The sequence below is a fragment of the Dromiciops gliroides genome, chromosome 1 (genome assembly GCF_019393635.1).
Source record: "Dromiciops gliroides isolate mDroGli1 chromosome 1, mDroGli1.pri, whole genome shotgun sequence".
NCBI classification, from domain to species: Eukaryota; Metazoa; Chordata; class Mammalia; order Microbiotheria; family Microbiotheriidae; genus Dromiciops; species Dromiciops gliroides.
Window position 1 is genome coordinate 742177790 of NC_057861.1, and position 24743 is coordinate 742202532.

Below are 24743 nucleotides of genomic sequence, written 5' to 3' on the forward strand. Positions count from 1 at the left end.
CTGGTGATTTCATCAGCTCCCATTGTTTTCAATGATCATCTGTATGCTGCAGATGCTCAGATCTACTCCTCCATCCCATCTCTAGGCTCTCTGCTGGCCTCACATTCCCAGCTGTCCATCAGATGTCTGAAACCGGACGTCCATTAGACGTCTTAAACTCAACACATCCAAAACGAAATCTTTGCCCCTAAACCCTCCCCTCTTCCAAGCTTCCCTATGACTGCCAAGGGTACCACCATCATCACGACTACCCAGCCTGACAACCTGGGTACTATCCCCAATCTGGTGCCAGGTCTGTAGAGTGAGTGAGTGAGTGAGAGTGTGTGTGTGTGTGTGTGTGTGTGTGGTCAAGTCACTGGGCCAAAGTCTTCTGACAACCAGCCCTGCTCTAAGTCTACATTCCTAGGGACCCCACTGGTCCCTGGAAAGGTCCCCCATGACACAGAACACAGTAGCCTCCTGTGCTTTGTTCTTAAGGAGAGCAAATGTCCCGATGCTGCTCACCTGGTACTCCCGCTTCTCCTCTCTCCAGGCCCGGGCCCCCGGCTCGGACTTTCTGGGCACCCCCTTCCCCGAGAGGCCCAACAGTGAACTGGAACGGGCTTCCCGTCACATGCTGCCCTCGGTATTTGACGCTCACTGTGTGCACCCCCATCTCCTGGGGCACAAATCGGACACAGTGGGAGCTCTTCCCCACGGGCACAATCTCTGCCTCAGTTGTGCGGCCGGAGGGGCTGGTGACGTGGGCTGACATGTCTGCGCTGTCTATTTCTTTAAAAGAGAGAAAGCGTCAGTGATATTAGGGTTGGGGAGAGGAATGGGGCACACGGCACAGTGGACCATGCAGCACACGGCATGATGGGCAAGCAGGCTCGCAGCCCTGAAATGTGTCCAGTCCTGAGAATGTAAACACCTTGAGAACAGGAACTGAGCCGCTTCTGTCTCTCCCCAGCTCCCAGCAGGCAGCCTGGTACACAGTAGTTGGTTAACAAATGCTAATGGATTGAGGAGCTCTCTTGATGAGGCTGCCCATCTGCCTTTGCTTCCATCTTGGAAACAAGACTCCTCAGCCCGATTGTCTCTAAGAGATCTTCAGTGGTACAGAGCTCTCTCTCTTTCTCTCTGCCTCCCTCCATTCATTCGTTCATTGGTTTGTTTTTTGTTTTTTGTTTTTAGTGAGGCAATTGGGGTAAAGTGACTTGCCCAGGGTCACACAGCTAGTAAGTGTTAAGTGTCTGAGGCCGGATTTGAACTCAGGTACTCCTGACTCCAGGGCCGGTGCTCTATCCACTGCGCCACCTAGCTGCCCCCTCGTTCATTGTTTCATCAACCTCAGAGTCTCCAAAGATAAAGTGAAACTTGAGCGCAATCAAAAAACCCTCTGCACTCAAGAACTCAAAGGTCTAAACCAAATGAAAATATGGCTTCAAACCAGCAGCCCCAGAGGAGAGCATCAGCTCCTTTCCAGTCCCCCACGACAGCCTTTGCTCCACGTGGACACCACTATTGTGACACAGGGAAGGCAGGCGTCACCCCCTGCATGATGGAAGGACACTGAAATGGGTCCAATCACCCACAGTCAGGGTCATACAGCACCCTCGGTGTCCAGGAGGATCCCAAAGACAAAGGAATAGCACCTGGTCAACACGAGCAGATCATTGTGCACAACTGGGGCCTGGAGACGTTGCCGGGCCGACTTGCACAGGGAAGAGACTTGGTTATGAGCTGCCCCTGGGCCTGCGCTCCTCCTTCCTCCCCACTCTCCCGGGGCTACTGCTCGAGGCTTCAAAGTGTCCAGGACTTTGAGGAAGACCCCGACACACACGCTCCCTGTTTACCTGGAATTTTCAGGTTGAGATCACAGATGCTACCAACGGTTGCCACCGATGGTGCCCGGCTTGCGCGAGTGATGCTTTCCTTGACCCTGCCTTCTCCGCTGATTTTCACAGTGAAGGGACTCCCTGGAAGGAATGGAGAGGGTAGGAGGTCTCTGTGAATCTGTGTGGGGGCTGGGACACACTCCAAGGGCTTAAGATGCAAGCAAAACCCAAGCAAGTCCCCACCCCTGCCCCAAAAGCCAGCTTGTATACCTGGCACGTGTTCGTCGGCAAACTTGGTGGACACAATATAAACCCCTGGTACTGTCGGGAAATAGGAGACTTTACAGGTTCCATCTTCGAGGTCTTCTGTCTGGATGTCAACCTTGCTTGGTCCTTCCACTGCCAAGGATATGCCTCCATAACCTGAAGGACACACACCCTTGTTTGTCTGACTAGATGTGGTGGGCTCTTGTGTGCCAAATGGGCAGAACAGAGAAAACAGAGGCTCGACCTGCAGACAGCGACACGCACACCCATGCGAGAGCCAAGTGTCTTAATGCAGAGCAGGCCCCGGGGGCTGACACTTCTCTTTTGTTGGCAGAAGCCAAAGCCTGGCCACCACCCTTCAATTCAGAAGACCCCAGACTGAGGCCCCCAGGGCACTGCTGGGCTTGGGTCCAAGTGTAAGTCGAGCAGACTGGAGGAGGGCATGGAGGAAGATCTCTGCGGTGGTCAGGACAGCAGAGAACACATCAGCATGTTTCTGGCAAGTGACCTCTGCTTGAGTTTAGGGGATCATGGGATCTTGTAATCATAGATCTGGAGGGGGAAAGGACCGCACCAAAGCCACTAAGCCCAACCCTTTCAGTTTACCAATGAAAGCAGAGGCACAGAGATGTTAAGAGACTTGCCCAAGCTCACAAAGCTATTAAGTATGTAACATAGGAGTTGATCTCGGGTCTGCTTGACTCCAACACCCTATCCACCATGTCACAGTCTCCCAACGAGAATGGGCCAACAGGGGCAGCTAGGTGGCACAGTGGATAGAGCACCGGCCCTGAATTCCAGAGGACCTGAGTTCAAATCCGACCTGAGACATTTACCGCTTACTAAGCTGTGTGACCCTGGGCAAGTCACTTAACATCTCTGCCTCACCAAGAAAAAAAAAAAAAAGAGAATGGGCCAGCAGCTTTTGGACTGACTGAGACCACAAGACACTAGGAAGACGCAGCAGGTGCAACACTGCTCCTTAAGGGCTGGCTGCTTAGATGCCCAAACTGCTGGCCTTTTAAAGAACAAAGAACTGTAGGGAATGGAAGACACTGCATAGCCGGAGAAGAATCCCAGCTTGGTTGAACCCTCTGGGCTTCTTCCCAGCAGTATAGAAGTAGCAACACCCATGGGGCAAGGAGACTGACCTGCATCCCTCGTGTCAACAATGAAGTCTGACATTTCAAAAGTACGTCCTTCGCTCAGGCCCCTGCCCGAGACTTTAGCCCTCCGGGCATCTCCGATCTCAGACTGCACCACCATGATGGACACGGGGCTGTTAGGCACGTGGCTACCATTTTTCTTAATACTGACCAGGTGTTCCCCGACCTCCCGGGGAATGAAAGAAATGCCTGAAAGGAATGGAAACAACGGAGTGTCAGGGGAAGAAAGAGAGCCAAGGAGCCTAAGGCCCCAAAGCCAGCCCTGGCTTCACCCAGAGAACTTGGCTCCACAGGGAAGCCGACACTTCTCCAAATCACATTTTTAAATCACTGAAGGAAATGCTAGATTTCAGTTCAAAGTCCGTGAAAATTAAAATGTAATTTCTTTTCCATCCAAGCCATGGACCCCTGGAAATCAGATTCCCCAGGTTAAAAGACTGTCCAAAAGCACTGCCCGTCTGAAGGGTTGCTATAATATAAACACTCAGGAGGAAAACAAAATACTTCAGCTCGTACTGTTTTTTGTTTTCCCAAATGTGCCAGATGGTTTTAGGGGGAGAGAACCATGAGGAAGATAACGCCCAGGCATTGTGCCAGCCTGAGGAGCCAGAGCATCTCTGTGGCCATGTAGTCCAAAGCGCGCATGAGAAAGTCGCCACCCATCTTCCCCCATGCCCCTCCCACAACCCACATGACAAGCAGACATTGGGCTTTATCTGGAGAGCTCCAAGCAAGGGATTCGGCTGGGGCAGCCCGGGGCATCGGCCCCACTCCTCCCCCAGCCCCCAGGGGGACAAGGGTGGGCAGCCCCCTCACCAATGTGGTTGTTTGGGAGCCTCTTCAGGAGACACGGCTCATCTCGCCCAGACGGGGCCTTGATGCTGGCGGTCAGGCTGCTCAGGTCAGTTTCACTGATGTCTAGCAGAAAGTCAGCAGCGGAGCCCAGCTTCACTTGGGAACATCTCCTGTTGTTATCTGGGATGCGTATGAGGGCACACACACAGACACACAACATACCACAGCTCAGATTAATAACTGTGGACCTCATGTTACATACAATATACCTGAAGACCTACTGTGTGACCAAGCCTCAGCTCTAAGTAAACTTCACAGGGCCCTGTCGATGCAGCAAGGAAATGTACAATTTCCACATGGAACCCCCCCACCCCCCATCTGCTATCATACTTTAGCAGTTAAATGAGTCTTAGAGAATAGCTGGAGCCTCCTAGAAGCCACGTGATCTATCCTGGGGGACACAAGGACAAAATGTTCCCCAAGATCCTTCTACCTCTAGGAGTCACAAGTGTCATTCAAAGCACCCCAGACTGTGCGCAGACGCTAAGCCCACTGCTACAGACGGAGGTCATCCTTTAGCCAGCAATAGAGAAGCTGCAAAGTCCTTCCCCTGGGCCTCCAAGGCCCACTGGTGTTCCCCTACCTGTGATCTTGGCTGTGAAGGGGCTGCCAGGTATGTGTTTGTCATTGTACTTCACGAGGATGCTGTAGTCCCCAGGGAGTGTGGGCAGGTAGGTCACTGTGCAGGTGCCATCCTTGTTGTCAATGCAGCTGATCTCGGCCTTGGAAGGGCCTTCGATGGCCAAGTCCAGCCCACCTATTGGACAGAAGAAGCTCCCTGTTTTTAGGGGGGCGGGGGGAGCCATCGGGACAGAGGGGGAAGCAAGGCCGATGAGGCACTGGCTGCCATTTTGAGCAATAGGGATGGCCCCCATGGGAGGTGGGGGCCACACAGCCCACTGGCTTCCAGCATGGGCTCTGTCTGCTGTCAATAACTCTGAAAATGTGGCAAACAGGCAAAATCGACACACACCCTACTAAGCACCAACTCTCAGCATGGCACAAGGTCGCTGCTAGATTGAGATTTGGGGGAACTGTCTCCTCCATCAGTGTACAGAGCAGACCTTCCAAGCCGTCACAGACAGTCTAATGAGGAAGGTGCTGAGGCCAGTGGCACAGGCCCTGAAAATTCTGGGCCGCATCCATGGCAGTGAGTCCCAGGACTTTACTGGATGCAAAAAGTTTTCACACACACAAACACGAATTAATTCTATAAATGTATATGTATACATACATAAATATAAAATATGCATGTGTGTATAACATGTATGTATACACACACACACACACATACATTTATATGCCAGGAAGGACTTCATTGGAGTTATCTATTTATATTTTTGTGTATTATATAAACATGTATAGTATACATATACATAAATATGAAATGATCTATCTTATCATATTTGCCAGGAAGGACTTTATTGCAAAAATTGTGTATGTGTATGTGTATATGTATGTGTGTGTATATGCATGCATACGTGTGTGCATCAGGAAGAATTTTATTAGACGTATTAACTTTATCATTTTACATGTGTATATATATCAGGAAGGACTTCATAGGAAATTATCTGTCTATTTCTGTGTGTGTGTGTATGGGGGTGGGTGGGAAAAGAAGGCTCAGACTTTCAGGCTGTTTGGTCTCATGGTATTCCAGGCCATGCTTGGACCTGAAGAGATGAGGGAAAGATGAAAACCCACCCTTAGGGGAAAGAGAAGGAAGCAAGGGATCAGGACAGAAAAATTTCTGTTCCTTGCCAAAGTCCTTCCGCCATTTCATGGTGACGTCAGGCTGGCTTTCTGAGCCCCCCAGGCCCTTACCCTCTCCAGCGTCCTCTGTGACAATGGTGAAGGTGGCGGTCTTGTTGGCGACACCATACACCAGGCCGGGCCCATATGCTGACACGCTGCCGCTATTTGGGTAGTTCACGTAGAACTGGAGGGGGCTCTCTTTAAGTTCACAAAAAAGAACAAGTGAAGGGCTGGTAAGAACACCTCTAGTTTGCATAAGCTGTCGATTCACTAGTTTTAAGTCTTTGTTTTCTATCAGTTTGCTTGATTTCACTCTCTGATAATAAATTGTGAGATGCCAATGGAGCAACCTCCTGCAGGGTGGGGAGCATACAGCAGGCACTTAATGAATGGCGCCTCATCTCTGACTTATGCCCTTAGAGATGTCCAGGGGCACTGCAAGGTGACTTTCCCAAGGTCACGGTCAGTATGTGGCAGACACGGGGTTTGACCCCAACCTTCCTAAATCCAAGGCTAGGCCACTAAGTCAGCAGGGCACAGGTTCAGGATTTCCTCCTCTCCTTAGACTTGGATTATATTGTATTGGTCCTTATTACCTGAAGTCTAAAGAAATAAGATGAAGCTACGAACAAGCTTGAGGCTCTCTGAAGAAAACCCAAAGCACCGGGCCCCTCGCCCAATGTTAGAAAAAACGAGAAGAAACGCCAAGGTTGGGAAGAGGAGCCAGGAGGCGGGAAGCAGGCACCACAGAGGCCAGGACCAGCTCTCCAGACAACTTTTAGCCGGAACCCTTGGAGAACGTCTCTTCCCACCGTCTCCCTCCTCTGAAGCCCCTTCACATTTCTATGGGCCATCCTGGGATGTCCCTGGCTCGTCACATTTCTCTTTGATCCCCTCTGTTCCTATTGATCACTGCACCATCAGCCAAATGCATCTGGTCCATGGCCTAGCAAGGGCCAAGGAGGTCAAAGTCACTGCTCGGTTTTATGAAGGTATCAGCTCTTTGTAAAAATCTATGCTTAAGAGTCAGCGATTACTAGCACCTGAACTGCTCCGAGCCAGAGCGGCCACATTGCTGTCCCTCTAACCAAGCCAAAGCCAACTCACCAGGAATGTGGTTCCCCATGTACTTAATGTGCATCTCGTGTAGGCCAACCTCAGTAGGCGCGTAGCGAACTGTGACGGTGCCATCTTTGTTGTCGACAATCTCGGGGGTGGCCGTCTTTCCAGAGGGCATGTGAACCTCTCCTATGGAAGACAACAAAGTCAGACAAGAGAGGCCCCGGGGTGGATGAGCTCCAGATGTTTTCCTGGAAAAGGCAGATGCTTTGGCTTAAAAGGCCTTTACAAACAGCATCTTTGGGTGTCCTGAACCGAGCACTCATCACTTAAACATACGGCCTAATGAGCTGCCAAGTCCCGTATAACGGGAAGATGGGGGCCAAATCCCCTTCTTTGGCTCTCCCAGAGAACAACAAGTGTCTGGTATAAGATTGATTCTCCAAGATCGTGTTACATCAGGACTGTTATGTAAGAAGCAATCTAAAAGCAGCCTGGATTCAAACAAGGCTTAAAAGAAATGCCCATTTTAAAATAATAATAATAATGATGATAGGAATAATTACTAGCATTTCTATAGACTTTTAAAATGTGCAAAGTGCTCTTTACAAGTGTCATTTCATTGTATCCTCCCCATAACCCTGGGAGGTGGGTGCTATCCTTATATCGCCATTTTACAGATTAAGAAATGGGAGCAGACAGACATTAAGTGACTTGCTTAGTGTCACCCAGAGAGAAAATGTCTCAGGCTTTGGATCTGGAGCACAGGTCTCTGACACTGCAACCACTGTATGACCTAGCTGCCCTGGCAGCCCAGCCCAGGCCTCAGTATTAAATTAAACTTGGAGGGGTTTGGAAGGAATGCAACAAGACCCCAGAGGAAAGAAAGGCTCAGCCGACCTCCCAAGCTGCAGCTCTATTCTGGGAGCATGCCCCATCAAGAGTAAATAAATGTCCGCCTAGCCTGGAGGATTGGAGAGGCTGCCCCACCGGAGAGCCAAGATAATGTCTAAGAAACCAGGAGAAGGCCCAGCCCCGACATGCAGGAGAAGAGGGGGGCCTGATTGTCTCACTCACCAGTTACTTCTCCTTTCCTTACAGCAAAGGGGATGACCAGGTCAAAGGGCTTAAATCCCAGACCATTCATGTCGCTGACTGGGACGTAGGCTTCTTCCGTCACCTACAAACAGGATGGGAGATGAGCTCAGGCAAGGAGAAAGCAGATACAACCTGGAAGAAAGCTAGAGCAAGGCAGAGCAGCTGGTAATTTTGCAAACCATTCAATGGGGGCTGTGTTCTCCGGAGCCAAGTTCTGCCCAACTGAGGAACTCACAGTGTACAGGGTCGAGCCTCAAGGATTTGGGGGGCTCGAGTGTGCCCAACACTGGGGCGACACATTTCAGTTTTATTTGTAAAATTCCCAGCAGTGTGCAGAAGCAACAGAAAAGAGTGAGGAAAAGAAAGTGTGCGCGTGTGGGTGTGTGTGCACAAAAGACCCCAAAGGTTTCAACCTGCAAAGGTGTGGTTGCTTGTGGCCTGGACAAGAGCACATTTTAAAGTAGGAGATAAGGCCCCCAGGGAGAAGCAGCAAAGATCTCGATCCCACAGAGAAACCAAGTCTGCCAGGGCAGCCGTGGACTCGGCAGGGCGGCGGAAGCGCTTGGCTCCCCACCCCTGATTCTTCATCGCAGACACAGACTAGATTAATACGATTAGACGTGACCAATGGTAACTCATGGGGCATGTGTTATGACATTTAGGCGTCATTAGAAAGCAACAAAGGCAGATCCCAGGATGATTTGAACCCTTCTAAAAAGCTACCAATCAACTGGAGAAATACATGGATCAACAGATACCAGAGGGCTCAAGCAATCCCAAAAAGCAGGCTGGAGGCGTTCTGAAATGAAGGGCTACATGAGGAGGAGAAATGTGAAAAGGGGCGGGGGGAGGAGTACCCAAGGGCTGTAGCCAGGGGGACATGCATTTACCAGCGCCTCCTTCATTACGGCAACTTCATCATCTGTAGCCTGGTTAGTGGCAAAGGGAGATTAGTCGGGCATTCCAACATAGGGGAGTCCCCCTACTCAACAGAAACAAATCTAAGACCCTCCCAGAGGGGAAGAGAGAGCCTTATCCTGTGGGGCTAGAAATAGTCCCGAAAACCTGCCCAACCCATCTCTTATTTGCCTCTGCCTAAGGGACAACCTCCCCACCCCCCACCCCAACCCACATCTCATGGAGGTCAGGCCTAGATCGGTCGTCTTTATTATGTCACATAGATAGACTTGAGAAATCTGTAGCAGAATATACCCCTTTAATGAATTCTATGCATACACACATACATGTAATATACAATGCGTGTGTATCTCTCCACACGTATTTGAGGGGGAGGTGTCTGAGATCTGTATTTTCAATAAGCCTGTAGATCACACAACTGTTGATGATCATAGACCATATTTTTTTTTTTTAATGGGGCAATGGGGTTAAGTGACTTGCCCAGGGTCACACAGCTAGTAAGTGGTAAGAGTCTGAGGCCAGATTTGAACTCAGGAACTCCTGACTCCAGGGCTGGTGCTCTAACCACTGCGCCACCTAGCCGCCCCCATAGACCATATTTTTGAGACTAACAGGAGGTCAGATTTAGAATTGGAAGGGATGTATTAGAGGTTATCTATTCCAGCTCTCTCATGGCTTTATTGCTAAGGAAATTGAGGTCCAGTAAGTGAAGTGACTTAGTGGTATTGAGTATAAAGGGCCCTTGACTTGGCATCAAAAGTTATTATTGTTCAGTTGGTTTAGTGGTATCTGACTCTTTATGACCCTATTTGGGCTTTTCTTGGCAAAGATACTGGAGTGCTTTGCCATTTCCTTCTCGAGCTCATTTTACAAATGAGGAAACTGAAGCTGACAGGGTGAAGTGACTTGTCCAGGGTCACACATCTGCTAAGTGTCTGAGGATGCATTTGAACTCAGGCCTTCCTGACTCCAGTCCCAGAGGACTATCTGCTGTACCACCAAGCTGCCCTGGGTTCAAATTGTGGCTTTGCTGCTTCCTATGCTGGGCATCAGTTTCCCCATCTGTAAACTGTGGAGACCGGGTCTAGGTCCTTGCTCAAGTTTATGTGGCAGGATTCCGACCCAGGTCCTCTGATGCCCCATCCACCTACTTTCCCATGTACTGCCTTAGAAGGCTCAAGTAAATGTCTGAGCTGTGAGCAGCGCTCTGAAAGCCGACAAGCTCTGGAAGCCACGGGCAAGCAGCAAGCTGTGATACAGGTGGTCCCAAGCACCACGTCTGGGTCAGGTTTGAATGAGCTATGATTGTGAGCACTGGAGACTTTCCCTACAAATATGAGAAGTTCTCTTCCATGAGTTACTGGAGACAGAGGACCTTACATCTGGATGGGATGCTTGTCTGACTCCCTAATTGTACCAATGGAGAAACTGAGGCACGGCCAGTTGAAACGCCTTTCCCAAGGCCACCACTGGCAGAGCCAGGATTCAAAGAGATTCCTAGACCACTGGCCTTTCCTCCATATCACACCTGAGCCAAGACAGACAAGGAGAGAAGTGAGTGGAGGGAGGTCAGAGATCACCACTTGGCATCTTCTCACCAGTGTATTGTTGGTTTCTGGTGATCCAGGATGGGAGCACAGAGAATCTCAGGACCTCACCTGCCACATGTGAGTACATTCCCATGTGTAAATCGGGCAAATGTGGAGGCATTCTGTTGTCCCCTTTTTAAGTATGCCAGGGACATCACAGTGACAATTGTATCAATCCAGTTTTCAAATTCCTCCTAATATTATTTTTAATAATCACCCAAAGAGAACAAGAGAATTCAACCCACTCGCCCTCTTGGGTTCAAATCTCGCCTCTTCTGCTTAATAATTCTGGGCCTCAGTTTCTTCATCTGTAAAATGGGGACAGGGGGTGGAGTAGATAGGCTCTGGGTCCCTTCCAGTTCCAGGTCCAAGACCCTCTAATTCTTTAGCTTCAAATATGTTCTTTTGGGCAGAAGGAAGCAGGGAACCTCCCATGGCTCCCAGGGCCTCAGGCCAATCTGGTGATGGGGAGCAGCCCCTGCATCAAAGCTTCCTCTTTTTTGAGCAAACTATTCCCACAATGATCTCTGGTCATCGCTGACATGGGACCATCCACTGGCGCTTACAGAGGTTGCATCCCTCACACAAAGTCCACTTAGCTATATCAAATCCAGCCCCTCTGTGTAAAACAACCTGAGCAATCCAACTGTTTGAGCCACGATTTGTGAAGCTAAACAAGTTCGACCTTCTCTGTCAACCCTTTTCTCGGCTGCAGAAGGAGAACATGTCAAAATGCAAAGGTATCCAGAGAGGACAAGAACTTATGTAGGTTGGACAGAAAGGACCACCCCACCCCACCCCACCACAACAAAACCTCTAGCAAGACTTCATAGTGATGAACCGGTGTCTACGGGGAGAGGAAAATACCCGTCCAGCCAGCTGGACTCCACTTCTGGGCACCAGCCTGACAGAGAGGGAGGCACAGTGGGACATAAGCCTCCTCCTCCATCTGGCTCCTGCCTGGAGAACCCGCGACACCCTCCTCGTTCCAGGGGAGGTCAGTTCTACGGTCAACCTTACCATGACGGTAAAGGGGCTGTTGGGAATATCCACGCCCCCAAAGCGCACGTAGATGACGTAGGTGCCGGGCTTTGCCGCCGTGTAGAAGATGTCGTAGGTGCCGTCCTCGTTCTCAATGACCTCCGCTTCTACCTCGGTGCCGTCAGGGGTCAGGACAGTACAGGTCACCTTCCCTTTCCCGGCCGTCTTGGCATCAACAACAAAGCCAACTTCCTCCCCAGTTTTGACAGTGGGCGCGATCCCAGGGCCTAAAAAATAGCGGGTACAGACCTTGGAAGAAAAGCTCAGCCACATGGCAGCACAGCAGGTGAAAGCACTCATTCTGCCATCAGGAAGAGACGGCTTCGGATTCCAACTCTTGTGCTTCCTAGCTGTGCGTCACTGGACAAACCCCATCACCTCTCTGGGCTTCAGACGCCTCATCTCTTTAACGGGAATAATCATCGCACCGACCTCTCAGGGTAGTCGTGAGGACCAAATAGATCATGCACGGAAAGCATTCTGTCAGCCCCCAAATGCTACAGCGATGCCAGCTATCACCATCAATACCACCATGTGCCCACAAAGCAGTGATGTCAATACCTCAAAAATAGCTATGAGCCCCCAGCAGGGTCAAGCCTGACAAAAGGTCTTCCTAGGCTAACTGCTCATAAGGCTCTATCTTCCATTAAAGAAGAGGCAATGAGGTATAGCAGAAAGAGAGCTGGACTTGGAGTCAGAAAGATCTGGGTTCAAATCCTTTACTCCAACCTGGGCTGGCTATATGACATTGGGTAAGTCATCTAACTTCTCTTTGAGCTTCTATTTTTTCAGAAAATAAGCATCATGGGAGCTCAAAAGAAGGAGAAATCACCAGATACATAAGCTCTTGGAGAGCAGGCACACTTTAAAAAAAAAAATCCAAAGTGCCCAGCATACAAGCACTTAATAAATGCTTGTTGAACTGACCTTCTGGAGGTACATTTTCTTGGACACTAACGATGACAATTAGGCAATTTAAAAGGTAGATCAAGACTAGGAAACCACAACAGGACCTATGTATCCACTCTATTGTTACCGTACCCTCAGAGACATTGGTTATCAAAGAGGAAACATGTTGTGCCTAGGAGAAGATAAAAACCTGTCCTTGGGTTGGCAGATAACGGTGCACACCAGAGGTTTCTGAATCTTTCTTTGCCTTAGACACATGCCCCTACCAATGTTTAAGCAGTTCGCCTTCCTACCCATAGCTGGAGGGTCCCACCTGCTGAGGCAGAGTCCCCTCCACTTCCATGCTAACCACAGTGCCCTAATTGACCCTTGAACTTTACCCGTTGGGCTCATGGTGGCACTTCAGACCAGGAGCAGGACCACCCTCACCTGTGGCCAAGCACTTGCTGGCATCTCCAGTCTGGGTGGCCCGGATGCGGTAAGGAGAAGATGGGATGTTGTCCCCGCCATATGTGACCCCAATCAGATAGCGACCTGTCTTGTCGGGGAGATAGGTCACCGCATAGGTGCCATCTTTGTTGTCATGAACATGGGCTCTCTTGGGTTTTCCTTCTTGGTCCTGGGCGTGGTGAGTAAAATGAGAGTAACAAATGCAATCAACACCAATGGAACATTCTTAGAGCACTCTCTTGCACTTAACTGATTTAGCGACCTGACACAAGTAAATTAAGGATGATGCTGGGTCGCTTTATCAGAATCTCTTTGGCAGAGAAATGCAAGGGACAAAAGGCGAACCACTATCCAATATTCTCTTCTGAAGATGGGCTCAACACAAATGCATGCATTGCATCATCGAGACTTAAAAATGTATGGGTCACACCAGCAAGGGAGACAGTGGCACAGCAAGAATAGCACCGGACCAGGCACAAGAGCTCTGTCCAGTCCTGTTTCTCCCACTTCATCGCTCCTGTGCCTCAGTTTCTTCATCTGAGGAATGAGGGCATCGGACTGGAGGCTCTCAGAGGTTCCTTTTCAGTTTTCTAGGACTCTGGGTCTCACTGAATGTGAAGGGAGCAGGAATAGCGAAAGCAGACCGCTTACCGTTATCTGGACAGCAAGGGGGCCAACTCCCGCCTTTTTGGCATCCACCGCAAACTCCACGGGCAAACTGGCTGGAACCCCATAGGAGCTGAGGCCGGGGCCGCTGGCAGTCACTTTGCTGGCATCATATGTCGGGAGGACCTTGACCTTGAAAGGACTGAATACAGGGGAAGACATGCCACTTATTCCACATCCACCCAGCCTCAAGAGCAGTCACCACCTCTTCTCTGTAACATGTTTTATTCAAATAATAAAACTGACAAGGGGCATGACTAGAATCTTTAGTGAGCAAGAGATAGCTGAATGGTCAGTCAGAAACAAGGAGTCACCAGACGTCCATCAGCTGGAGAAAGCCTAAGAAACCGGCATCCTTCACGGGGTATGACTGGACACGTCTGCCAGCTATCACTCTCTGCATCTGCCCTTGTCTCCTCCCCTTCTGGGTTCAGCTCTTGGAGAAAGCCATCTCTGCTGGGAGCCTTCATGTCCACCCCACTCACTCTCTTCTGTCTGGACACTCACTCTTCCTCCATCTGCTTTGCAGGATCTTCATCCATGTCACAACTACCATCCATGAGTGCCCTCCAAAGCTCACTGCTGGGTTGGGGTCTTTTCCCTCTACACTGTCTCTCAGCAACCTCACCAACACTCATGGGCTCAGTTATCTGCAGCTTCCCACATGGATTCATCTGGTCCTGGTCTTGCCCTGAGCCCTAGCTCCATGGGACCAACTTGCTTTTTGGAAATCTCAGACTGGATGTCCCATAAACATCTCCAACTCAACATGTCCAAAGGAGAACTCATCTTCTTTCCACTCCCCCACTCCCCGCTTCCAGAGGCCCCCTCCAACCTCCCTGCCACACTTACAACCTCGGTATCTTGCTTAATGCCTCACCTTCACTCAGGTAACATAACCAATCCAGGGCTCCCACCTCCATTCAGGGCCATGTCATCTCTCACCTGGACAACTGCAAGAGCCTAATTGGTCTCCCTGCCTCAAGCCTCTGCCAGCTCTTATGTCTTCTGTTCAAAAGGATTCTCCTAAGGCACGGACTTGACCCATGCCACACCCCCATTCAATAAATGTCAGTGACTAGGTATAAAGTCCTTCTCTTGGGATGGACAGCCCTGCACAAGCTGCTCCTTCCTACCTTTCCAGACTTTCCTCCACCATGAGCTCTACGATCCCAGCCCCGTGCATTTGCACCAGCCGTACCCCAAGCTAGGCATGCCCTTCTCTGACCTCCATGTCTCCAAGGCCAGCACAAATCACACCTTCTGACGAAACCCTCCCCGGCCTCTTCCACTGCTTCCCCCACCCCGGGTGCTTCCCTCTGATGACTTTTTCCATCGATTCTTTCTATATTTCACATACATCTCATATACACCCACATGTGCCTTGCCCATTTGACCCTCAGCTCCCTGAGAGGAAGGACTGTCCTTTGTCCTTCTTTGCAACCCTATCACTTAGCACAGTGCCTGGCACAGAGTAACTGCTTAGCACATGGGTGAAACAGAAACACTGTTCTATAAGAAACTATGACAAGGAAGCAAAGACAGACTGATAATAACTGATGATGCAAAGTGGAGTCAATAGAACCAAGAAAACAGATACAGTGACCAGGACAACGGGAATGAAAAGAACAGGAAAAACCAGAAAACATTCTATTCCTAACCACCAAGCTTGGTCCCAAAGTCACAGAGGTGGAGGACCATGGGGAAGGAATGGTGTCTACACTGCCAGTTATGTTCAGTGAAGGGTCTTTTTTTATTCTGTTATAAGGGATGGCTGAGTGGGGAGGGGAGAAAGAGATACATGTGGAGATGACTGTGATGTGAAAGCCATAATTATCCATCGTTTTTGGATGTAGGTCACAAAACAGACACGCGAGAACACTTCCTTCTAACAGGTGCACAGGAACAAGCAGCGTGTTAGCTGATTGGCATTAGAGGCTGTGAGCAAGCCCAGAGGAGGGAGGCCTTCCTTTACCTGTGAGGGACATCCTCGTCAGCATACTTGACAGACAGCATGTAAGGTCCTTCTTGCGACGGGGTGTAGGTCACAGTGTGAGTGCCGTCTCCATTGTCCACCACAGTCACCGGTTCCACCAGGCCTAGGGAAGAAAGGGGATGATGGCTTTGAAAGGGGAAGAGCTGTGGACCTCCCCTCCAAGCCCAGGCCTGGGCCGGGAAGAGGATTCCATCGAGTCCAGAGAAGTGCTTTGTGCTGACCAAGCAAGAAACTTCCCAGAAGGACCCAGGTGAGGGCCTCTGGGAGTCCAGGCCTGAGGCTTCCTGGGCCCCTGGGCGGACAAACAAGTGCCCACCAAAGGCTAGAGGCTTGCTACGCTTCCACGGTGAGTGCTCGGATCTCAGTCTTTCCTGGAGGACTCTTAATGAGACAGCTTTTGCTCATCCAGGTGCGTGAGAAACATGCACCACAGTTAATGCGGTCATGCAACTGCAAACGTGCTTCGGCATCTAAAGTGGGTTAGTATAACTGGCACGTGCTAACTTCGAGGCATTAAGAGGCAAAATCTCCTACCAACGGATGTCCTGCTATGCGGGGTTTAGGCCTCTTTTCAGGAAGGCCCGCTGAGATCGCCACAAGCCAGCAGCACACGTAGGGCGTGAGTTCGGGGTGTGGGGAAGCCTTTAATCGCATGCAGCTTAAAGCCCCAGGAGCAATCAGATGAAAACAATCTCTAAAGCAGCCATGTGAGCAAAGCAGGCACTGATGGCGTTGTAGGAATCGGGGCCAATAATGGTATTGCCCATGCCCCCAGCCGCACCCCCACCCTCTTTGAAAGCCTCAGCCACTAAGTGCAGTTAAAGGACCCATTCAGCTCATGAGCATTAGGCAAAGCCAAGGCAATAAGAGTAAGAGAGGAAACGAGCAACATGCACGATGTGATTCGCAGCAGAGGCCAATGTGAAATGCAAACCTGTCTCATTAAAATCACCCTGCTGGTCACCTCTAAAGAAATCTGAAATGGCTTTCAGTGGGCTGCGCCGGGCCTGGGAGTCCGTCTCGTCCACTGGAATTAAAAAGCCAGGACTTGAAGGCATTGGTGTAACCGAGATGACATTGGGGTCGGGCGCTCCATCCCGTGCCCCTCTTCCTTCCTGGCCACCATGTCAAGTAGGGTTCAACCTCTGGCGGGTCAGCAGAATGGCCCGATGCCCTCCTGACCACCCTCCCTCCCTCCCTTCAGATGTCACCCATTAAGCTCTAGGGGTTTAAGCTGCTGAGGAGGAAGCCTCTTGTCCCGAGAGGACGTGGGCTCACGTGCCAATTCAACTGCAGAGCCAAGAATACATCAGGAGGAAAAACCCCAATTAACTAGAGTTGCTGGAAGAAAGGTACCCCAAAGAAGACTGTACTCCATACACACAAACCGGAAGCCTTCGGGCTGCTTCCATTCTTTAACAGCTTGGGGAACGCGACCTCGGGCCACTTCTCAAACCCAGACGGGCAGAGGTGGTCAGTGAATGTTTTCCTGACCTCCCTAAAGGATGCTTCCTCAGAGGAAAGAGAAGTGGGCCCTGCTCTGGTGATGAACCATTTCGTTTTGGATCTAATCTTCTCCCACTGATGCAGGGCAGCTCCTTCTAGACTTACCGGACTGCCTGGGACCCTGAGAAGTAAGGTGACCACCTGGGGTCACACAGCCAGTAGGGGCCAGAGGCTGGTCTGGGAGTCAGCCCTTCCTGACTCTAAACTCTATTGAGTATAATACATGCTCCTCTCTCACAGTCCCAGTTAGACTGTGCGATTTGCTTCCCCCACTCCCCTTCCCAAGCCTAAGGTTCAAGAAATTTCAGTTCAGCCATGTGAAAGGACCAGTTCTAAGCCCCCTTCCTCAAGACATTCTTTTTCTCCAGGATCCTGGAGCAAAGGGAACATCTATGGCTAATGGCAGTAGCAGACATAGATCTGGCAGACTAACAAGGTGGGCAGTTACCCCACATGGAGGCCTAAGCACCCCCAAAAGGGATGAGAATAGAAGTCACCCAAACCCAACTCCAAACAAGATGGAGAAGCAATGCCTTTTAGTCCCAAAGCTCTCTTCCTTCCCTCAAACCCTGGGAGAAAATCCCACAGTTCCCAGAAAAGGACATGGCTTGAGTATTGGCTCTTCATTCAAGAGCCTACCTACCAAAGAATAAGATTGGAGAGTTTAACAGCATTGTCTGATAAGTTACAGGCAACAGAAGATGCAACTTTTGTATGTAGGATATAACACTTGTTTTTGTCCAGACTTGTGATATCTTTGGTGGAAGAAAGACCCATTGAAGACACTCCCTCTACTGATACCCGTCAGCAATAGGCCTTGCCAAGAACACAGCCAGCACAGAAGCCAGGCCTCCCTGACCGAGAACAGCTCTCTATCCACCATGCCACATGGCCCCTCTCTCACTGCACGGACATAAAAAGAGAAAAGGAAGAATGGATCTGCTCACCTCTGGGGCCTAGGACCAGCACCTCCAGCGGAGCCAGGCCAGCCTGACTCGTGTCCACGGTGAAGGACTGTGGGACTTTGGCTCTGACTCCTGTCCCCAGGCCAGGGCCTGCAAGCTTGACCTTGCTGGGGTCTATGATATCTTTCACGGGGATCCTGAATGGACTGCCTAGAAAAAAACAAAATAAAAACCCCAAGATTACCAAACCCAAACTGGAAGCTGGAAGCCTCAGGTTTTCACTTGGAATAAAAATCCCGGGAAGCTAGGTGGCGCAGTGGATAAAGCACCGGCCCTGGATTCAGGAGGACCCGAGTTCAAATCCAACCTCAGACAATTGACACTTACTTGCTGTGTGACCTCAGGCAAGTCACTTAACCCTGGTTGCCCAGCCAAAAAAAAAGCAACCAAAAAAACCCGCCACACTCCTCTTGCATTTCTTAGGTCAACCTCTCCCACCTATTTTTGTACAAAAGCACCTTGTGAGATCTCTGGGTCATGTTCTGGGGTCACGGCTCACTTCCTACTGAAAGCCTGGAGAGGAGGCTTCCTTCCCCATGGTGGCAGGGAATCCCATCCTCCTTATTCCCTCCTTCGCCGTGGTCCTACTGCACAAGGGAATGAGTCCCTCGGACTTCCCTCATGTTCTCTCCCCATTCTTTGAGATTCCCCCTTCCCAACTGGACCCTACAACTGATGAGAGAGAAGAGTCCTTAGCAGGGCCTTGCTGCAGATCAAGAAGACGGTGGAGGGTTCTAAACGAATCCAAGCCTCTGTCCCCATCCACCTGGGATGCCCACAAGAACGGGGGGCTTTCTTATGGCTTAACGGGGACATTGATGGAAAAGAACATTACCACCAAGAAACAGAATTAGAACCAGAGTCCCAGACGCCCCAAAGGGAGGCTCCAGCTGACAACTGAGGCTGGGAACTAAACCCCAGCCTTGGCTTACTGCAAATCCAGGCCCACCATGAGCTCCGTCTGACAATGCTAAATTACAGTTAAATGCCATCAGATCCGGCATCTGTTTACTCCACGGTCAAGCATGTTTAAAACTGAGACTCTGCAGGGTAAACAGCAAAGACCTTTCAGAGAAACACGACCCTCAATTTCCCAACTGGGGCTCGTCTGGAAGTCGGCTCGTGAGAGGGGCATCTGCTTTGTCTATCAAAGGAGAGCCACGGCAAAGAATGAAGGCTTAAACACAATCCTAGTCGGGGGTTATGGAAGCGGAGAAGACCACTGTTCACCGAGACACCAGGGTGGGGAGAAAGACAGGCACCCCGCTAAAGACATATAGTCCTTTCCCCTAGGGAGGTTATGGTCTCTTGGGGGACATGAGACCCAACAATGCCCATCAGGGCAAACCGATGAGAGCCAAAGGGATCTCTGAGGCCCAGAGGAAGTGCGTTTGCAATGGGAGATGGAAGAACTGGGGCCAGGCTTTGCACATCTGTTGTCTTATTAGATTTCTCTTTACACACTGACCAGCAACCAGCCTCAGGAACCTCAAGGCTCGGCCCCAAGCACAGAGCTTCTCCTGCTATCTGTGAGCTTAGGATGGATGCCAACCAAGCAGCAGACAGGGATGAACCACAATGCCCTGGATTCAAATCCCAGCTTTGCTGCTTGCGAGCTGGTGACTTGGGGCCGTTGCCCTGAGCTCTCTGGCTGCCTCCGGGTCTGCCCCCATCCATAAAATGAGGTGTCACTACACAGCCTCAAAGGTCCCTTCCAGCTGTAGAAGTTCTTCTCCTCTTGTTCTCTCTGCACATCTCATTCACCACGAGAGGAATGCACACTGCTTTACTCATCCCACCATTCTCAGGGCTGCCAATATGATAAGCCCCCCAAAGTTAAAGCTAAATGCTTAAACACAATCTGTCAGAGTGGTCACTAGCAACAGGACAAGCATTTGCTGAGGGGCTGTATGCCAAGCACACCATACAAGGCACCATGGGCGGGGGGGGGGGGGGAAGGACAAAGACAAAGATTTAGAAAACAGCCCCCATCCTTGAGAGACAACTCAAAAGGGATCAGTGTATTGGACTTGAAGCCAGGAAGACCAAACTTCAAATCCAGCCCCAGACACTTACTACCTATGTGACGCTGGGTACTTCTATCTGCCTTGGTAACCTCATTTGGAAAAAATGGAATAATAACATCACCTACTTCCTAGGGTTGTTGCAAGGATCAAATGAGATAATGAGGGTAAGAAGTTCTGTAAACCTTAAAGGACTATATAAATACTAATTCCTGTTGTTATTATTATTATTAAGATCATTACTAGCCAGGAGAGTCTCATCAGCTCCCAAGGGTTCTATTATCTCCAGCTAGAGGATTCCTGGACCCAGACACCCTGCCCTAGTCTCTCTCCTAAGCTCCAATCCCACATCTCCAAGCATATATTGGATCCCACTGGCATCTTAAATTCATTATCTTTCTCCCCAGACCTTGTCACCTCCCCTCCCTTATCACCTCTCACCTGGATGGCTCCCTTTCTCACTGTGTCAAGTCTCCCCCTAGTACAATCCACTCTCTACTCAGCTTATCAAAGTGATTTTCCTAAAATGCAAGCCTGACCATGTCACCCTACCCTCACCTAATAAACTCCACTGGCTCCCCATTAGTACTAAGCTCAAATAGAAAATGCCTGGTTGGACGCTTACGTCTCTTCACAACCAAACTTCTGCCTCTGAGGATGCTGGGAAAATTAAAACAAGCAATCACAGGGCCATGGATTTTGAGCCAAAAGGGATCTCAGAGGTCACAGAGCACAATCTACTTGTTTTCCAGATGGGGATAATGAGGCAGGGAGGTAATGACACTTTCCCAAGGTCACCCAACTAAAAAGTGACTGCAGAGGAATCAGAACCCTGACTCGCAGCCTGATGCTCTATGCGCTGTGCGAGGCTTCTCTACGTGCTCCTGAACAGTCCTTCTGCTGGGATTTCCTTGGCTGATCAGTAATGACTGTGCACACTGGTTTAATCAAGGAGTTCTCTCTTCTACAATAAAGTTTCTGGGTGTCTCAAGATGAATCGATAAGGAGTTAATTTAATGTGGGCAATAGCTATCATGGAGCAACAACCACACCCCCACCAGAAATTTCAAATGCAAAATGCTTGGGAGAGTCAGGCTCAGTTTGCAGCCAGACCAACAGCTGAAAAATGTATTCCCAGGCCAAAGGAAATACTGTTCGGGGCAAGGCATGATGATCCTCTTCCCTCAGGAACAGGGTACGTTAAAGCTGCCTCACTAAACAGTCGGCTGGGGTTTTCAGAGCACAGAGTCTTGTTTTCATAAAAGAAACCAGATCATATTTGGCCTTTGAAAACTATCTGGCTTGATTTCATCTTCAGCAGCCCAGCCTTAGGATCCAGCTCAGTGCACCCTGGGAAGCAGACGGATGGGGCAGCAGGGCAAGAGCAGAGATGGGGGTGCCATGAATACATAAGATACAGGCTGCCCAGGGGGGGAAATGGAACCTAGAAATGGACAGGCTGGTGAGAGATCAGCCAGCCACATCAGTAAGGGATTTCTCTTCCTTCCTTGCCTCTGCTATGCCCCAGCTACCCACTCGGGGACAAGAATCAGATGTTAAATCTCTGTTGTAAAAACAAAAAAAAAAAGATCTCTGTTGCAGAGTTAGAGAGAGACACCCAGACACCCAGCTGCATAGTACGTCATAGAGGCTGTAAGAGTCTTGATATACCCAGGCCAAAAAAAAAAAAGGCATTTACAATGTTGGCTCAGCATTTCTTTGAACTCAGTGCTTTGCTAAACAAAAATCATCTGCTTTTATCCTGGGAACAAAGAACTCAGTCCCAATGTGCTCTCGAAATCGGACAATGTTCCAAGTCATTCTAGAACTGGCTCTCAGGAAATACTCCACCCTCCTTTTCATGGTTCAAAAGTGAGGGACTCTGGATGGTGAATGCTACACACACACACACACACACACACAAAATCACACCTGGTGAATGGGTTTACCTGATTGTTTTCCCCCTTATTCTATAGGTAGGCACAAAGAAGACCAAGAGCCAGACTATCCAGCAGTAGCTGATACCAATGCTTAAATTAAGGAAGGAGTGACTTCACAGCCCATGTCTGTCCAAGGGCTACTCAGACACAGGCACAAACCAATCACGTGTCAGAATTGCATCTTACCAGGCACGTGCTCATTTCCGTACGTGATATTGACGTCATAATCCCCTGGCACAAATGGGATATACTCTGCACTGCAGCTGCCATCTTTGTTATCTTTGCAACTTATCTTTGACTCGGATGGTCCCTCCACAGTTATGCCAAGGCCCCCAATTCCGGCTCCTCTGAAAGGCGGGTAGGAGGAAAGAGAACAGTCAATACTCAATTCAGAATCCCCAGTGTTGGGGGCAGCTAGGTGGTGCAGTGGATAAAGCACCGGCCCTGCATTCAAGAGGACCTGAGTTCAAATCTGACCTCAGACACTTGACACTTACTAACTGTGTGACCCTGGGCAAGTCACTTAATCCCCATTGCCAACTAAAAACAAAAAAACAAAAACCAGAATCCCCAGCATGGCAGCTTTTTCTGAGATCACTCCCATTTTCTCGACTAACCACAGAGATCCCAAGGGTCTACCTGCCTGGCTATCCTTGTGCCCACAGCCCCACCCCAGGTAGGGAGTGAGTACCAGTAAGGGATGCTGCACAACCCCACTCTGGCTCCTGAGTCTTTTACCTGGGCTCACATTATGTTTCCCCCTACCTGGTAACCACAGTGAAGGGATTGGGCTTGTTGGTAAAGCCTTCTTTCAGCCCAGGCCCTTGGGCTTGCACTCGAGATGGATGGCAGCCTTCAGTGACAGCCACTTGGAAGGGGCTATGGGGCACAGGCACATCATCGTATGTCACTTCCACTGTGTGGAGGCCTATTTAAAAACATATACAAAGAGATCAAGTTTGGTCCTCGGGAAGATAAGATTGACGCCTCCCCTTTCTTAACAGAAGTGGGGGGAGGAGGAGGTAGTTGGAGGGCGACCATAGATATGGAATACAGTATATATACATCTTGTTACATTCAATTGAACGTTGTTATAAGACACTGACCTACAATGGTAGAAGAAGTTTTCTCACCTGGGGATTCCCTATATCAATAAAATCACAGTCTCTCTCCATGTAAGGAATGGTTCTCTGGGCAGGGGATGGGGAAAGGATAGATTCAGAAATGAAAATTGTTTTGTTTTTTGGGTTGGTTTTTTTTTTCACTGAATCCATCTTTAATGATTTCCTGTGCCACAACAGTATTATGTTAATTCATACAACACTATATATTCAGCCATTCTTCTCATTCCTTCCTGGGCCCATTTTTTTTTTTAATTTTCTCAGGACTTTAAAATCATGTCTTTTATCCTGGATCCTCCCTCAATATCTGGGTCCTAGTCTTACTGGGACATTCTAACCACACCTGTGGCTTGTTCACCCCGTAGTAATCCTCTGTAATCCCTTCCCCTTTTTCATTGGTGAGTTCTTCCTGGAAACTCCATTTTGTGAAAGATGAAGATTGTTTCTTAAAACACGTCAATTTTTGAAAAATAATATAACAATTAAGCATTTTGGGTGGCACACAATCATCACATACAGAGTCAACACTAGATAGTAGATGGAATAATGGGGGACTCACATTAGGAAGACCTAGATTCAAATCCCAATCCTGATATTTACCAGCTAAATAACAATAGTGAGTAGCAAACTTTCTAGACTTGTTTCAGCATCTTTAAAATGTAGTTGTAGGGGCGGCTAGGTGGCACGGTGGATAGAGCACCGGCCCTGGATTCAGGAGGACCTGAGTTCAAATCTGGCCTCAGACACTTGACACTTACTAGCTGTGTGACCTTGGGCAAGTCACTTAACCCCCATTGCCCCGTATAAAAAACAAAAAACAAACAAACAAACAAAAAAATGTAGTTGTAGATAATAATATCAGTATTACCTGCTTCACAGAGTATTTGTGATAAAAGACCCAAAAGATAAAGCCTTTGGAAGTCCTAAGCCTCCACGTAAATGTTCTTCTTATTATTCATAACCAGGGACAAGGGTTGGACCCTCTGTCTGAGCTTGATAGGGGAAACTCCACAATGAGGAAGCCCCTTCTCCCAATGGAAGTCAGCACCTTCTCTGCAATGTATCTTACTGAGAGTCACCTAAAGCAAACTTCTAATTGGGTCAAGAACCCAATTAAACTGTAATTAGGGAAGCTTCAATAAAATAAATAAAAATATAATGTGAGGTAGATAATGTTAGTTTGAGGTTTTCTATAAGTCAATATTGGGTCCTTGAAAATGACACCACTTGGGCAGCTACGTGGCACAGTGGATAAAGCACCTGCCCTGGATTCAGGAGGACCTGAGTTCTAATCCGGCCTTAGACACTTAACACTTACTAGCTGTGTGACCCTGGGCAAGTCACTTAACCCTCATTGCCCCACCAAAAGAAAAGAAAAGAAAATGACACCACTGGCCTAAAGCACTGAAAGGTTACTTGTCTCACCAAGGGTCACACAGAAGATAGATATCAAAAGCTGGACTTGAACCACAGTTTATGTGGCTCCAAGGCCAGCTTTCTACTCACATCACCATGACCGTCTTTCTTTATATTTTTTATCATCACCGTCATCATTGTTATTATCATAATAATCAGTAATATTATTATTATTATTATTAAAA

At 49.2% G+C, this 24743-nt stretch overlaps 1 protein-coding gene across 3 annotated transcripts in view; it reads right to left on the minus strand.

Moving 5' to 3' along the window:
- Nucleotides 1–24743, minus strand: part of FLNB (filamin B) — a 155909-nt gene that overhangs the window by 19331 nt on the left and 111835 nt on the right. Inside the window, exons 23-39 of one of the 3 annotated variants that reach the window (XM_044004156.1) lie at nucleotides 22787–22949; nucleotides 22208–22368; nucleotides 18040–18207; nucleotides 15566–15689; nucleotides 13576–13732; nucleotides 12904–13093; nucleotides 11545–11792; nucleotides 8908–8946; nucleotides 7997–8099; nucleotides 6968–7108; nucleotides 5930–6058; nucleotides 4692–4865; nucleotides 4070–4228; nucleotides 3239–3442; nucleotides 2091–2243; nucleotides 1839–1961; nucleotides 505–771 (exon numbers count right to left, since the gene is read on the minus strand). In XM_044004156.1, coding sequence (XP_043860091.1) covers nucleotides 505–771; nucleotides 1839–1961; nucleotides 2091–2243; nucleotides 3239–3442; nucleotides 4070–4228; nucleotides 4692–4865; nucleotides 5930–6058; nucleotides 6968–7108; nucleotides 7997–8099; nucleotides 8908–8946; nucleotides 11545–11792; nucleotides 12904–13093; nucleotides 13576–13732; nucleotides 15566–15689; nucleotides 18040–18207; nucleotides 22208–22368; nucleotides 22787–22949 — 2703 coding nt within the window. Of the gene's footprint in view, nucleotides 1–504; nucleotides 772–1838; nucleotides 1962–2090; nucleotides 2244–3238; nucleotides 3443–4069; nucleotides 4229–4691; nucleotides 4866–5929; nucleotides 6059–6967; nucleotides 7109–7996; nucleotides 8100–8874; nucleotides 8947–11544; nucleotides 11793–12903; nucleotides 13094–13575; nucleotides 13733–15565; nucleotides 15690–18039; nucleotides 18208–22207; nucleotides 22369–22786; nucleotides 22950–24743 lie in introns of all 3 variants that reach the window. The other 2 variants (XM_044004148.1, XM_044004166.1) reach the window with 2 other exon arrangements.